The sequence below is a fragment of the Carlito syrichta genome, unplaced genomic scaffold, assembly GCF_000164805.1.
Source record: "Carlito syrichta isolate Samal-C Ts95f unplaced genomic scaffold, Tarsius_syrichta-2.0.1 Scaffold309004, whole genome shotgun sequence".
Taxonomy (NCBI): Eukaryota; Metazoa; Chordata; class Mammalia; order Primates; family Tarsiidae; genus Carlito; species Carlito syrichta.
Genome location: NW_007253100.1, coordinates 136130 through 153310, shown reverse-complemented (window position 1 = coordinate 153310; position 17181 = coordinate 136130). Strand labels below are relative to the sequence as shown.

General features: G+C 40.8%; 1 protein-coding gene across 1 annotated transcript in view; it reads left to right on the top strand.

Annotated features, from left to right (window-relative positions):
• Positions 1-17181, top strand: part of LOC110596419 (astrotactin-2-like) — a 330568-nt gene that overhangs the window by 191788 nt on the left and 121599 nt on the right. The window contains exon 3 of the mRNA XM_021716831.1: positions 2304-2688. Coding sequence (XP_021572506.1) covers positions 2304-2688 — 385 coding nt within the window. The remainder of the gene's footprint in view (positions 1-2303; positions 2689-17181) is intronic.

Sequence of the window (17181 nt, the reverse complement as noted above, 5' to 3'; positions counted from 1 at the left end):
CGCCCAGCTAATTTTTGATTTATTGTAGAGATGAGGTCTTGCCAAGTTGCCCAGGCGGGTCTCGAACCCGCGGGCTCAGGCAATCCACTCAGCTCAACCTCCCAAAGTGCGGGATTACAGGCTGAGCCACCGAGCCCGGCTGGTTTCTAATTTGACATAGGACAAGGATAGGTATAAAGACAAATGAAAGAGCCTATATCAAATATTTTGTTCAGATTGAGAAGGGCTTGGGGACCCAAGGCAAGTTTTGCAGATGAGAAATTTGAGTCAAGTCATTTATTCATTCCTTTATTTATTCCTTCAGCATTAAATGTATATTTGCTGAATGCTGTTGACAGTAACAATAGCTAATAATCCGTGCACAGTTACCCTGTGGCCCACACTACACTATACTAAGTCCTCTCTACAAGCCTTTTAGCCTATGAGGTCAGTGAGGACCCTTGTGGGGTCCAACAACCATAATTTGAGAGGGCTGGCGGGTGGTGAGGAATGAAGGGCTCTGGAACCAGACAAATCCTGAGCCTCACAGGATGAGAAACACAGATGAGAAGGTAAAGGACTGAGTCAGACAAGGAGATTCCCCCAAGGGCATCAATGGACCAGAATGAAAAGTTTCTCTGAAGAGGCATCCTCCAGATGTGCTACTGAAGCCTGGATTTGAAAATAGTGCTTTCTTTTTTGCTTCTCAGGATCGCACTCTCTTCCTGTGCCCTTTCTGTCTTTCCTCCTGTTCTCTTTTTCTCTCTTTGCTTGGTGGGAACTGCTGTCTAATAACCAATGACTATGCAATGGAGAGTTGGAGCCCAGTTGCAGTGCCACCACTTCCTGGCCTTTTGAACCCAGTTAGACCAGGGATTAAAACCTGGCTGTGTGACTGCAAACAAGTTACCTAACCTCTCTAAACCACTCTTTCTTCATTTATAGAGCAGGAATTATAATTGCTATCACATAATCTTGTCTCGAAGATTACCAAAATAGCATTAAATAAAAGTGATAAAAGAGGGTCTGCCATTACATTTATCAAGGGCTAGTGTTTCTCCTAGTCCTTTTCTCTCATTACCCTCCTTTTCTGTTCTCTCTCTCCTCTTCACTCATCTGCACTCCCTTCCTATCTCCTTCCTTTCTTATTTCTGATCCAGAAAAAAAAAGATAAATGATACCATGCCACACATGATTTCTAGGCACAGAGCAAACATGCTCATATGTTCTGTTGAGGAAAGAAGATCTGTTTTTCTTGGGCTCCCGATGTGATAAACTGTACACACACACACACACACACACATTTTACACATACAGTAAGTCCCCTATATATGAATGAGTTCTGTTTCAAGACAATATTCATAAGTCCAATTTGTTCATAAATTCAACAAAGCTAGCTCAGGTATTCAATTAAAACAATCAGTTGCTTTTATATTTGTTTCTGGACATCCTGGGCTTGAAATAAACATAGTATGCTACCGTACTCTATGCAGTACTGCACAGTAAAGTACACAAAAGCACAACCATTTATAGAAGGTGCACATACATGACGATGTGAACTAACTTACCTTACTGGACGTGTGAATACACATTTGCATCTTTGAAAGTTCACAATCTGAAATTTTGTATCTAGGGGACTCACTGTATTTGATAGGTAATACACACACATACACATAAATATACATACTTATAACTTTGTTTGATTTGCATATTTGTTTTTAAGTTCTGACATTCAGAGAAACCTTTCCAGGTAACCCGAAGTAGATCACTGTTGGAGTCAAGACAGAGCCTTGGCCTCTTCTCCAGCACTATCAGTCACACCTGCATGCCTGCTTACCTCTTATCTATTTTACCTACCTATGCCCCATCCCAAATTTCAGCGTTAGTGAGCTGAGAGCCTTGCAAAGAGAACATGAACTCATTCTAGAGATGAGGAAGCAAGGCTATGGAAGCATGAGCAACTGTGCTGGAGTAGTTCAGCTGGTGGGAGGCTCTTCCCAAATGTTGGTATCTGGATTGGTCCTCCTGGCAATCTTGTGAAGGAGGGGGAGCAGAGATTCTTACTCATCCTTTATGCTCATGAAAAACAAAGCTCAGAAAAGTCAAACACTCTGCCCAAGGTCACAGTTTATTGGTTTAAAAAACCCAAAAGGCAAACCAGGTTTGGAAACTGTGTCTCTCTAGTTTCAAAGCCATGGCTGGTGGTTTCTGAGACTCTACCAGCAAACTGGGATTTGGGCTGAGTGTAGTGGACAGGAAAATCCCCTCTGACACTCTACTGCAAACAACAGTGGTTCATTACCTGTTCTCCCATCTTGCTCTAGGGTGGCCTCATTGCGTTGCTGCTGCTGCTGCTGGTGTTCACCGTGGCGCTGTATGCCCAGCGGCGCTGGCAGAAGCGTCGCCGCATCCCCCAGAAGAGCGCAAGCACAGAAGCCACTCACGAGATCCACTATATCCCGTCGGTGTTGCTGGGTCCTCAGGCCCGGGAGAGCTTCCGCTCCTCCCGGCTTCAAGCCCACAATTCCGTCATCGGCGTGCCCATTCGGGAAACCCCCATCCTGGATGACTATGACTGTGAGGAGGAGGATGAACCGCCCCGGCGGGCCAACCATGTCTCCCGCGAGGATGAGTTTGGCAGCCAGGTGACCCACACCCTTGACAGCCTGGGACGCCCAGGGGAAGAGAAGGTGGACTTTGAGAAGAAAGGTGAGTCTTCCTTGTCACATCCCATCTTTTGGGCATTTTGGGAAGATGGGAAGAGGCTCAGGATCTGGGCAGTAAGAAACACAGGCAGTGTCTTCCAAGATAAGCCACTTTGGATGTACGGTTAACTTCTCCGTTGGGTTATCACAGTTTGTCTTCTGTGGTCCCCCAGTAGTGATGGGAGGGAAAAAAGAGTGTCAGTGTTCCTGGAATTGGAGTTATGAGGGGCCTCAGAGTGTGAGCTGCCCAACACCTCTCCAGTTTCTCTTGATTACCTCCCTTGACGGCCTTCTCACTTCTCAGGAGAGAGTTTATCTTATTTCTAGACATTACTGTTAGAGGGTTTTTTCTTATACCGAATTGAAATCTGTATCCCTGGTTCTCCATGTCCACAAAGAAACTGATTTGATCTTCTTTCTCCAAGAGAGTTCTTGAGAAATTTGACAGCAGGAATAAAAGACACCCTGTAACTTTTATTCAACCTAAATAAATAACCCCAGTTTCTTCAGCTAGTCTCATGTGAAGCATTTTCAGTAATTTTCACTAATTTTTCACATCCTGGACCATAACACCTGAACTGATGCTCTTCTTCATCAAGGTGGCAACACTTCAATGCTAAGTAAAATGGTACTTTCACCTCCCTCTTGTCAACTGTTATGCTGCTGTTGATGCAGCTTGAGATCACATTTGTTTGTCACAGTTATTGCTGACTCTTACTGGGGTTTTAAAAATTATTTTAAATTCACAAATAATAACTGTACGTATCCATGGAACACATAGTGATATTTGATACATATAATGTATAATGATCAAATCAGAGTACTTAGCATATCCATCCTCTCAAACGTATCATTTTTTGTGTAGGGAATGTTTAATGCCCTCCTTCTTGTGATTTGAAACTGCACATTATTGTTTACTATACCCATCCTACAGTGGTATAGCACACTAGGATTTTCTCCTCTTTCTATCTGTAATTTTATATTCTTTCACAAAACTCTCCATAGTCCTCCCTTTCCTCTACCTTTCCTAGCCTCTAGTAATTATTATTTTACTTTTTACTTCCATGAGATCAACTTTTTTAGCTTCTATGTCTGAGTGAGAACATGTGGTGTTTAACTTCTGTTCCTGGTTTATTGAACTTAATACAATGTCCTCCACTTCCATCTATGTTGCCACAAATGACAGGGTTTCATTTTTTTTCCCCCCTCTGGCTGAATATTCTATATATCACATTTTGTTTACCCATTTGTTGTTGTAAACCTATTGATTACATATTTTGCCTACGATGAGTGGTGCTGTAGTAAACATGGCAATGCAGATGTCCCTTTGAAATACTAATTTCCTTTCCTTTGGATAAATGCCCAGTAGTGGGATTACTGGATTTTTCGGTAGTTCTATTTGTAGTTTTCTGAGAAATCTTCATAGTGTTCTCCACATGTTTGTACTAGTTTACGTTCCTGCCAAGAGTGTATGAGTTCCCTTTTTGCTGCAACCTCGTGAGCATTTTTTTATGTCTTTTTGATAATGGCCTTCACAACTGATATGAAATGATGACTCATTGTGGTTTTGATTTTCATTTCCCTGATGATTAGTGATGCTGAGCTTTTTTTTTTCATATATTTGTTGGTCATTTATATGTCTTATTTTAAGAACTATCTGTTCAGATCATTGGCTCATTTTTAAATTGGATTGTTTGTTTTTGCTGTTGACATGTTTGAGTTCCTTGTGTAGTCTAGATATGAATCTCTTGTCAGATGAGTAGTTTGCAAATATTTACTACTGTTCTGCAGGTTGTCTTTTTACTCTGTTAATCATTTCCTTTGCTATGCAGAAACTTTTTTTAGTTTCATGTAATCTCATTTATTTTTGTTTTAGTTATCTGTGCTTTTGAGATCTTATTCTTCAAATGTTTTCTCAGTCCAATGTTGTGAATCATCTTCCCTATATTTTTTTCTAGTATTTGTTTTTATCATTTTGAGTCTCATATTTGTTATTGATTCATTTTGAGTTGATTTTTCTATAGAGTGAAAGCTGGGGAGTCATTTTATTTTTCTGCATATAGGTACCCAATTGTCCCACCACCATTTATTGAAAAGACTGTTCTTTTCTCAGTGAATGTTCTTGGCACTTTTGTTAAAAATCAGTTGACTGTAAGCATGTGAATTAATTTTTGGCTTCTCTATTCTGTTCCATTGGCCTACCTGTCTGTTTTATGCTAGTACCATGCTTTTTTGATTACTACAACCTAGTAGTATATTTTGAGGTCTGGTAGTGTAATACCTCCACTTTATTCTTTTTGTTAAAGATTGCTTTGGCTATTTGTGCTTCTTTGTGGTTTCATATAAATTTTCAGCTTTTTCTTCTATTTTCATGCAAAATGTCATTAGTATTTTGATAGAGACTACATTGAATTTGTAGATTTCTTTGGGTAGTATTTTTACTTTGACAATATTAATTCTATCCATGAGCATGGGATGTCTTTCCATTTGTTTGTATCCTCTTGAATTTATCTTATCTATGTTTTATAGTTTTCCTTGGCCGGGCTCGGTGGCTCAGCCTGTAATCTCGTGCTTTTGGAAACTGAGGTGAGTGAATTGCCTGAGGCTGTGGGTTCAAGACCCACTGGGCAACTTGGCGAGACCTCATTTCTACAGTAAACAAAAAAATTAGCCAGGTGTGGTAGCGTGTGCCTGTTGTTCCAGCTACTGAGGTGGAAGGTTGAGGCAGAAGGATCGCCGGAGCCCAGCAGGCCAAAGCTGCAGTGACCAGGAGTGGCCACTGCACTCCAGTCTGGGTCACTGAGTGAGATACCAACTCCAAAAAATAATAATAATAAAATGAAATGAAATATAGTTTTCCTTGTGGAATTCTTTCACTTCCTTGGTTAAATTTATTCCTAGGTATTATTTTGTAGATATTATAAGTAGGATTGCCTTATTGATTTCTTTTTCCAGCTAGCTAGTTGTTTGTGTATAGAAACACTACTGATTTTTATATGAATTTTATATCATTTAACTTTATTGAATTTCTTTTGTAAAATTCTAAAGGAGTAGAACTGATAAGGTAGTACAGTCGTGAGGTTTTTCTGTATATAAAATCATGTCATCTGCAGACAGGGACAATTGAACTTTCCTCTTTCAAATTTGGATGTCCTTTTTTCCTTTCTCTTGCCTAATTGCTCTGGCTAGGACTTCCAGTACTATTTTGAATAAAAGTGGTGAGAATGAGTGGGTATCCATTTCTTGTTCCAGCTTCATGTATTTGTTCCTCTTGTTATTGCTGTCCGTTTCTCTTGTTATTGCAGTCCGTTCTCTCATTTTATGATTATTAGATAAGATACTTCATATGACTTTAATTTTTAAGTATTTTCTGAGACATTTTTGTGTCCTAACATATGGTCAGTGATAGATAGTGTCTTATGTGCTGATGAAAAGAATGTGTAATCTGCAGCTGTTAGGTAAAATGTTCTGTAAATGTCTCTCCAATATATTTAGTCTGTGGTGCAGTTTAAATCTGATGTCTCTTTGTTAATTTCCTGTCTAGATGATCTTTCCAATGTTGAGAGTGGGGTGTTAAAGTTCTCAGTTGTTATTGTATTGTGTTATATCTCTCCCTTTAAATGTAATAATGTTCATTTTATATATCCAAGTGCTCTAGTGTTGTGTGCATGTATGTTTATAATTGTTCTATTCCCTTGCTGAATTCATCCCTTTATTATTAAACAATGTCTTTCTTTTTCTTTATTATAAAGATGTGGGGTACAATACAGGGTTAGGTATACAAATGTTGATTATGCAGGTACCCTTGTTGATGAGGTATGCCCCTCCCTCCCCTAGCTGTTTCCCTCAGCTGCCAATCCCACCCCCCTCCCCTGACAGTTTCCCACAACTGCCAATCCCTTTCTTATAGTATTATAATTGTTCAAGGTCTGCTTATGAGTAAGAATATATGGTACTCTGTTCTTTGTTTCTGTGACAGATCACTGAGTATGATCGACTCCAAATCCATCCAAGTTGCTGCGAAGTCCATATGTTTGTCCTTATGGCTGCATAATATTCCATTGTGTATATGTACCACATTTTTTTTTATCCAGTCCACCTTCAATGGGCAACATGGTTGATTCCATGTTTTTGCTATTGTGAATAGAGCTGCAACAAACACACATGTGCAGGTATCTTTTTCGTAGAATGATTTTAGTTCCTCCGGGTATATTCCAAATAGGGGAATTGCTGGGTCATATGGAAGGTCCATTTCTAGTTCTTTCAGAAATTAACACACTGTCTTCCAAAGAGGTTGCACTACTTTGCATTCCCACCAGCAGTGTAGAAGCGTTACTTTTTCAGTAATGTCTTTCTTTGACTCTTTTTAGTTTTTGACTTGAAGTCTGTTTTATCTGATAGAAGTGTAGCTGATCCTTGCTTTTTATTTTCGTTTGTATGGGATATCTTTTTCTGTCTATTCGCTTTCAGCATATGTATATCTTTACAGATGAGATGCATTTCTTGAAAATAGCATATGGTTGGGTTTTTCTTAGCCATTCAGCCAGTTCATGTCTTTTAGTTGAGGAATTTAATCTATTTATACCCAAGGTTAATATTAATAAATGAAAACCTACTCCTGTTGCTTTATGGATTTTTTTCTGGTTGTTTTGTATACCCTTTGCTCCTTAATCCCTCTCTTATTGCTTATTTTTACAGTTGGGTGGTTTTCTCTAATAATAAGGTTTGATTCCTTTCTCTTTCTTCTTTATGTATTGACTCTGTCAGTGAATTTTATAGTTTCTTATGTTTTCATGGTAGTAGTTATCATTTTTTTCACTTACAGATGTAAGATTTCCTTGAACATTTTGTGAAAGGCTGGCTTGGTGGTAATTTTTTTTTTTTTTTTTTTTTTTTTTTTTAGTATTTGCTTGTCTGTGAAAGATTTTATTTCTCTTACATTTCTGAAGGATAGCTTTGCTGAGTAATATATTCTTGGTTGGCAGCATTTTTTGGTTTTTTTTGTTTTTGTTTTTGTCTTCTAGTAATTTGAATATATCGCCATATTCTCTCATGGCCTATAATGTTTCTGCTGAGAAATTCACTCTTCTCTATTCAGACAGAGCCATTAGGCAGGCCAGGAGCATTTCCGTGGAGGACAGGGATGTTGCAGGCCTGTTTCTCAGGTCCTGAGTGCAGACACGTAGCTGCTTTAATGGCTCAGGCATGTACCAGCTGCTTGGAGGCTCACGGGCCTCTTCAGCATGAGGGTAAGTGAGGGATGGTTCGGTCCACTCAAGGGCAGGTTTGCCCGGGGTGGAATTGGCCAGTTGTTCCTTCAGCTGGAAGTGAGGGGGTAGGAGTTGTTTTCTTTTTCTATGTTGGACCAGAGTCACAGGTGATCCTAGACCCATTTTCCACACAGCTGGGATTGTTGCATTTAGCCACACTATGGGCTTGGCATAATGAAGATGGGGCACCATTGCTGGAGAGGTGAAGAGGAGGATATTGATCTACAGAGCAAAGTGCACTCCAAAGATGGCTCTGGTTTCAAGATGGTGCCATGCTGCATCTGCTTGGCTTAGAGTCTGTGCGTAGTGGAGACATCTTGTGTTTCTAACCTGGAACAATGCTGCTGCCTGAATTCCCAGCAGCTCTTCTAACTGGGCTCAGTGCTTGTGAGGACCATGGAATTTTCCTGTAGTAAGGACTATAGGTGTTTGCAGTGGTAATGGGGACTGATAGGAATCTTCTGCTTACCTTTTCCTTACAGGAGGTTCTCCTAACTGTTGGCCAATCAAATTCAGGCAGCAGAGACAGGACTGCCGAAGCCAGATGCCTCTACACTGTCTTCCTCGACTTCCAATCACCATAGGTACTTCTCCACTCCCCCACTGCACTCCAGTGCACTCTTGTTGACACTCTGACCAAATCTTAACTGTGTATTTATTGCCTTGGTCCTTCCTTGTGTGTGGTGGGTGAGAAAGAAATGTCAGGTATCTCTCGTCAGCCATCTGTTGACACCACTCTCCCCTTATATTGAACTGTTTGATGACTAACTCTTCTCTCTGTTTTTCATATGTCATTGCAAAGACTCATTTCCTTTATTTATTTATTTATTTGTCTATTTATTTATATTTGTAGAGATGAGGTCTTGCTATGTTGCCCAGGTTGATCTCTAATTTCTGACCTCAGCCTCCCAAAGTGCTGGGATTACAGGCATGAGCCCACCGAGTCCAGCTTTATATTTGCATCTTTATTAAGTGTCTATGGCTCCAGCTTGTTTACAGGTAGAGTCTGGCTATTTTTCTTTAGATAAGTGCTTTTTTTTTTACATTTTCTTTGGGCAAGTTGATGATAATTATGGGTTTAAGGTTTAGCCTGAAGGTTCCAGTTCAAACACTGATCTACTTTATTTGGGAGACTAGAGGAACCGTATTGCTTGGTCTCTTACCTGGAACTCTGAGTCCTATATTCTTCTTTGCTACTCCTCAGGTCCTCATCTGTGGTTCATCCTTCCATGATGCTCATGGACAAACAGAAACACTGGGAGTTCTTAGAAAGGAAAAACTTTTGTCAAGCCTTGAAACTTAGGGAGGGTCTAGAGTGATACAGTATATGAGAGCACAGGTTTTGAAGTTATCAGGATCTCGCTTCACATCTTGCCTTGTTTACTTATAGTACGACTTTGGGAAAATGGGAATTTTACCCTCTTAGCCTCAATTTTTTTTTAAAGAGTTCATGGGAGAATTGGATTCAAAAAATAAAATATAAACCAGGCTCGGTGGCTCAGCCTGTAATCCCGTGCTTTGGGAGGCTGAGGTGAGTGGATTGCCTGAGCCCGCGGGTTCAAGACCTGCCTGGGCAACTTGGCGAGACCTCATCTCTACAATAAATCAAAAAATTAGCCGCGCGTGGTAGCATGCGCCTGTAGTTCCAGCTACTTGGAAGGCTGAGGCGGAAGGATTGCTGGAGCCCAGCAGGTCGAGGCTGCGGTGGCCGTGAGTGTGCCACTGCACTCCAGTCTGGGTAACAGAGTGAGACTCCAACACAGAAAAAAAAAAGAGAAAAGAAAATATATGTAAAATACCCAATCCACAGCCTGGTACATGCTAAGTGTTGAACCCATGAGAGCTGTATTTGTAGACCTGAGACCTTCGGTTTTAGGTGGTCTTCTGAAACTCTTCTAAATCTAGCTATAATATTCCTCTCCAGCCTTCTTCCAAACTCTGGCCACCATAATTTGCTCACTACTCTGGAATGTTTTGTATACTTCCTTCGTCCACTGTGGTTTAGTCTGTCTTTGAACTGCTGGTCTATTGACAATCTTCCCAACTGTTTGCCTTCTCAAGTGTTATTTATCTTTTTCATGTGATTTCCCATCTTACAACAAGAATAGTCTGCATTTATTTCTCTCTTCACGTCCTGCAATGCCTGGAACACAGTCTCTCACATAGAGAATGCCCAGTGAAGGTCAGACAAGAAAAACGACCTTGAGAGAGTAAGGATATTCATTTAGGAGTAAGGCTAACAGGGCAGAACATCATGCTTCTTTTGTCTAAACTGAAAATCACAGGTAAAACAGAAACCTGTATTTTTTGACTTGGGCTTTTGCAGCATAATTCACTGAACCTTGCTCTCCTCATGTGGAAAATGGGTTTTTTAACAGCTAGCCTGCCCAAGGTATAGCTTTGGAATAGGTATCAAAAGATAAATACTGAAGGAGTTCTTCTAGCCCCTAATCAGTTTTCCACATCAGCATCAGTTATCTTCCTCAACCTGACCAAGATGAGTGGTCCACTTCCTCTTCCAGCTCTTAAAGCTGGCTGTGATTACTTTAGCTTCCCATATACCACACCTTACAATAATAATCAATTTCTCCTTCTGTCTCCTATACTAGATTTGGAGAACTTTGAAATCAAGTACAGTGTCTTCTTTTTATTTTACATGTATCTAGCATAGTGGCTAACACTGTAAGAGTAGGTACTCTGAAAATACCTGTTGGCTAAGTGATTCAAACAACTGGTCAATCAGTTTTTCAGTCAATCAAGATAAATCAAGCCGGGCTCGGTGACTCAGCCTGTAATCCCACGCTTTGGGAGGCTGAGGTGAGTGGATTGCCTGAGCCTGCGGGTTCGAGACCCGACTGGGCAACTTGGCGAGACCTCACCTCACAATAAATAAAAAATTAGCCAGGCGTGGTAGCACGTGCCTGTTGTTCCAGCTACTTGGAAGGCTGAGATGGAAGGATCGTCGGAGCCCAGCATGTTGAAGCTGCGGTAGACGGGAGCGGCCACTGCACTCCAGTCTGAGCAACAGAGGGAGACTCCAACTCAAAAAAAAAAAAAAGATAAATCAAAATACTGATTAGAGTCCAGAGTGCTCAGTTTCAGGATTCAAGATATCTCATTGTTCTTAATTCTAGGGACCCTAGAAATCAAAAGGTTAGCGAAGGCCATTGGTAGCGATGACCAGAATCCAGAAGAGAGCAACCACTGGTTGAGGATGAAAAACCAGGAAGGATCATTGATGCCAGATAAGTGATAACCAAGAAGCAGTGAATACAATCAATTTCTCTCCCCTCTCCCCACCCCGCAACACGTAGTTACAGTCCCTTTATCAAGCTTCAGATAGAAAACAGCAAACATCTCAAAGTGGGGAATCAGGTGGGGGTGGCAGATAATCTTGTTTAACTTACTGCCTATAATCTTGTTTAACTGTCTTTCCTTCCCTCCTGCCTCTTGACCTCCTCTCTTGAATGAGGTGCAGTAGAGCCTACATAATTTCTGACCTTATCACCCATCGTTACTTAAAGGAGACTCTAGCCCTTATATTTTCTTTCAAGCATAATTATTTTATTTTATTATTTTATTTTATTTTTGAGTCAGGGTCTCACTATGTCACCAAGGTTGGAGTGTAGCCTTAAGCTCCTGGGCTCAGGTGATCCTTCTTCCTCAGCCTCTCAAGTAGCTGGGATTACAGGTATGCACTACCATATCTGGTTAACTTTTTTTTTTTCCGTAGAGACAAGGTCTTGCTATGTTGCCCAGGCTGGTCTCGAACACCTGAGTTCAAGCAATCCTCCTGCCTCAACCTCCTAAAGTGCTGGGATTATAGGAGTAAGCCACTGTGCTGGGCCCAGAACTCTTTTCAAACAGTACCAAAGCCCAGGCTCTTGTTTTCTGAAATCAACAAGAGCACTGAGAGAATTCAGAAATTGTCCAAAAAGAATGGGTGGTGGATAAATGAGAAACAAGGCAGCCTGGAGGAAAGGAGGAAAGGAGGAAAGAAGGAAAGAAACAGTGAAAAGTCTCACCCTTGGCTCTTGATCTCATCCCACTGACAGAATCCTCAGGCTCATTCTTGATATAAGTAGTAGACTGATTTATATTATGATATATATTATTCTGGCATTTCTCAATATACACATAGCATACTTATACGAATTGGGATGTATTACCTGTGTGTATGTGTGTTGTGTGTGTATATATATGTATACTTGCATCCAGATATATACTAATAGTCATCTCACCCACATATATCATTTTGCAATAATTTGATAGTATACTAAACAATGTATGAAAAGTATCTTTCCAAGCCAGCCATGTAAACCTACCTTATTCCTTTTGAAGTCTGTATAGGACTACATAATGTAAACATATGAAACACAACAAAACTCACTTTACTACCCCCTGTTGTTGGCCATAATCTTAATTTTCTGCACTTACAATATGTCAACAGACATCTTTGTACATCTAGTTAGCTAGATGCTCTTGCAGAGTGTAAGAATATTTCTGCAAAACAGATATGTGCCTAAAAGCAGAATCACAGCCTCAAAGGGTGCATCTATCTGTAATTTTGGTAAGTATTGCCATATTTATTCATTTTTAGAATGTGTTTTGTGCTCTCAAGGGGGAGCCACATATACGTTTCCACACAGATTGCACAAACAATCCCTAGCCCATCATAGGGACTGTTCTTATATTATCATGATTTCTTCACATCTTTATTCATATAGCTGCCATCATTTTATATATGCAATTTTCCCTATTTTTTTTTTCCTAATTAACATTGGTTCAGGTTCCTTTCTTTGCCAGGTTAGTCCTCATACTTATATTGAGTGTGATTCTTTCAGTGAAGTGATGCAGAATAAAGTCTTCTCTTTGTTCTCCTGCCTCAGTTTGGAACCTAGGGTAGAAAAAGGAAGGAGAAATAGCAGCAGATACTAGCAGTGGCCACAGTGATAGATGGAGAGGGTCATGGGACCGGTAGGCTAAACCTTGCTGTTGCTCAGGATCATAGTCCAAGAAGTCTAAGTAAATGGGATGCTGTTGAGAGGGTGGAGAAAAGAGACTTTTATTGAGTGCCTGTGATAACCCAACTTCTGTCCCATACATTACCTCAATGAGTCATTTGTAATTAACTCTGTGTGGAAGATGGATGGAAGGATTGGCTGGGCTACTGTTGCTGCTGCTGACAACTGCTGATTTCTACCACTCTTCTGGGAATTTTTCATGAGTTAAGTCATTTACAGCTCATGATTACCCCTTGAGGTATGTACTAATATTGCCCCCACTCTACAGAGAAGGACACTGAAGCAAAGAGGGATAAGTTACTAGTCCAAGGTCACACAGTTGGAAAGTGGCTGAGCCGAGTTAAAACTCCAGCATGAGAGCTATTGTGGTAAGGAGTAGAGGTGGGATTTCAACAAGCCATACCACACTGAGGTTCATGATCCTTGAGAAGACACTGAGCTCCTGTAATTTTAGGGATAGCTAAAAGCACAGCGACCACGAGCTTGCTTTACCCATAAATCCCAGAGCAAAAAACAGGTAATTAACATCTGTTCTCTGAGGCAAGAAGCTGCTATATGGTAATTCTGAGATTCTAAATTGGCAAATTGGCAGAAGGGATTTTGTGACAGGGAGATCCCATTGTTTTGGAGTGTTTTGAGTGGTCCCCAAGGGTGCAGAAACTCATGTTTAGTGTCAATAGATCATTCCAGGGTGTCAGAAACTGAGAAGCTGTTTATTAACTCACCCTTCTGACACCCCTTATGAATGTCCTGTAAATGTCATCTTTGTGTAGCATGTTATAAATTTTCAGAGCTCTTTCATAGTCAATACCTCATTCAATGCCTTATCTTGGCATTCAAGCTTCTTCATATAAAGGCTCTAACCTAAGCTTCCCCTCACCTACATCCCTGTCCTCCCGCCCTATGCCCATCCATCCCTCTTCAAGCCACATCAGTCTTCCTGACATCCCTAAAAAACACCTTTTCCTCACATACCTCACATACCTACCAGTTGGTTTTCTTTGTCCATGCCTACCCTCCCTATTCCTTCTCTAATAGCAGTTGCTCTGTGCAATCACTATGGTCATAACCATCCCATGCTTGAAGAGCTTTCCTTAAGTTCTCACTGCACATGGCCCTCATCTTTATTCTCCAGTCACAATGCCCTCCTCTCTGTTCTTCAGACTTGCTAAGCTCTTTCCGCTATAGGTCCCTTGCATGTGCCATGATTATCTTTGCCTGGAAGCCCTCCTCGTTCCTTCTTCAGTCTGTCATGGCAGAGTTGACTCTTTCTCATCATTCTGGTCTCAGCCTACATGTTGACTCATCAGAAAAAGCTCTTGTCTCTGTATCAGCTACCCTCTTTTGTCTTTAGTCAACTCTCCTATCTGTTTCTGTAATAGTATTGTTATTATTTGGATATATTTATTAAATATTTTAATTTTCCAGTCTGTAGGCTGTCTCCCTGCTCTCTTGATGGTTTCTTTGGCTTTGCAGAAGCTTGTCAGTTTAATGAGGTCCCACTTGTCTATCTTATCTCTTATGGCCTGTGGGTTTTGGGTTTTGTTCAGGAATTGGATGCCAGTTCCAATTTCCATAAAGGTATGTCCTTCATTTTCTAAGGTTCTTATGGTTTGAGGTTTTACATTTAGGTCTCTGATCCATTTAGAGTTAATTTTTGTATATGGGGATAGATAGGGGTCCTGTTTCAATCTTCTGCATGTGGTCAGCCAGTTTTCCCAGCACCGTTTACTGAATAGGTTCTCCTCTCCCCAGTAGTAGGTGGTGGAGGCTTTATCGAAGATGAGTTGGTTGAGAAATTGAGGTTTTGCTTCTGAAATCTCAATTCTATTCCGTTGGTCTATATACCTGTTCCTGTACCAATACCAAGCTGTTTTGATTATTGTAGCTTACACAATGGAATACTATGCAGCCATAAAAAAGAACAAAATCATGAATTTTGCAGCAACCTGAATGAAACTAGAGTCTATAATACTGAGTGATCTCTCACAGAAACAAAGATCTGAGTATTACATGTTCTCATTCATATAGTGGACCTTGAACATCCAATGTAATACTATTAAAAAATGACTGACAGTGGTGGGAAATTATGGGGGGGGAGGGGAAGGGAGATGGGACTAATGGTAGTAAATATTTGTTTGGGGACGGGGAGACACCTCTTATCAACAAGGGTGCCTGAATGAAGCATATTTGTTTACCTAACCCTTAACTGTACCCCCACAATATCATTAAAAAAATATTGATTAAATTTTTTTTTTTAAATGGTATAGCCAAAAAAAAAATTTTAATTTTCTTACTAAAGTGAATGTTCATGAGATCAATGCCAGGTTAGTTTCATTTGTTCTATATCTAATGCAGTGTCTGCTATATAATAGATGTTGATAGTCCAGGCTTGGGGGCTCACCCTATAATCCCAGCACTTTGGGAGGCCAAGGCAAGTGGACTGGCTGAGCCTGCAGGTTTGAGACCATCCCGGGCAACTTGGAGAGACCTCATCTCTACAATAAATCGAAAATTAGTCAGTTGTGGCAGTGTGCACCTGTAGTTCTGGTTACTTGGATGGTTGAGGTGGAAGGATCGCCAGAGCCAGGTCGACGCTGGGATGACCATGAGCATGCCACTGCACTCTAGCCTGGGCAATAGAGTGAGACTCCAGCTCAAAAAAATAATAGTTGTTGATAAATATGTGTCGGGTCAGTAGTTGGATGAATGGATAAATGGGTATTCTGTGTCTTCCCACAGGCCAGCGACTTCTGCGTGGACTCTTTATCCTTTCTCTACACTGAGCAAATCTTGTTTAGTATTTTCAAATCAATGATTTGTTGAACTTTCTCACCCATCTCATAAAGAAGGCATTATCCTCATCAAAAGTTAGAGATCATCTCCAAGCTATACAGCTACAAGTATTGGAGACAAAATTTGAACCCTGTTTTATCTGATTCCCAAATCCAAGCATATTCTGAAGATAAACAACATACATTAATCCTGTCTATTTATTTTAGCAGGAGAGGTAAGACATCGGCTTAGATGCTAGCAAGCTAAGTCTCTTAGAGCTATGTATATCTAAAATGCTGAACCTCAGCATAATCAGAAATATGTTGTCCACTGTGGTCCCCCAAGCAAAAGTATGTGAATATGTCTGTGTTTGTGTCTCTAAAATAAGTTTTACAAAAGAATTCATATCTCTATGACTTGGGGCATGCTTTAATAGCTTCTATTCTTCTTATGTCATATTTGTAATGGTGATGTGAGCCACTGAACTGATTTCACAGTTTGTGGGTGGGTCATAACCTAAAGTTTAAAAACCTATTCCTCAGAGAAACTAATAAAGTGCCTGAAGGTGCAAGGTGGGGACAGACCCCTGACCACAGGAACTGAGGTGGCTTTCAGGCGGTGTCCCTTACCCAGAGAGCTGCAGGATGAAAATTATTCATGGGTCTCAGAGCATCCTTGGAGGAACTGGAAATGGTGTCTGAGCCCGGCAAGGCCCACATGAGGGCTCTGTGTCTTACCCCTGCCATCCCTATGTGGTCCCTGTGTGATAAAGACCACCCATTTTTAAGCCACAACCTCTCTCCTCCCAGCTGTCCTGAGGCCCCAGATAGATATCTTCAGGGAGCCTGGAGACACTCCCTTATTAACCACAGCTCCCATTTTGACATGCCTTTTGAATGTTGCTAAGGATCCATGGAAGGCAGAATGGACAGGGTATTGCTTCAACTGGAGCAAGACTGCTTTAAACTGAGTTACACATTGGGGTTCTGAATAAGATTATTTTGGAAAAATAGATCCTCCAGAATAAAAAGAGAAATGCTCAGAGTAACTTTCTTAACACCAAACTGCCCTGGTTTTTTATACCAAAGTACCTCACCCCTCTCCTTGTTCCAAGAGCTTTTTGAATTCTGCATTGTAAACGTCCCTAAGGTTGATTGGTCTGCTCTGTGTCTGTCTTCTCTGTGATAGACACATCAGCCATCTCTGTGGATGCAGCCAACCATAGAGGAAGATAAGCTGGCACTTAATCTCTGCATCTTCTCTTTGGGCCCACCTTTCCCATGCCACTCATTCATTCATTCATTCACACATTCATGTGTTTCTTTTTTTTTTTTTTTGAGTTGGAGTCTCACTCTGTCGCCCAAACTGGAGTGCAGTGGCCGCTCCCAACCACCGCACCTCGACCTGCTGGGCTCTGGAGATCCTTTC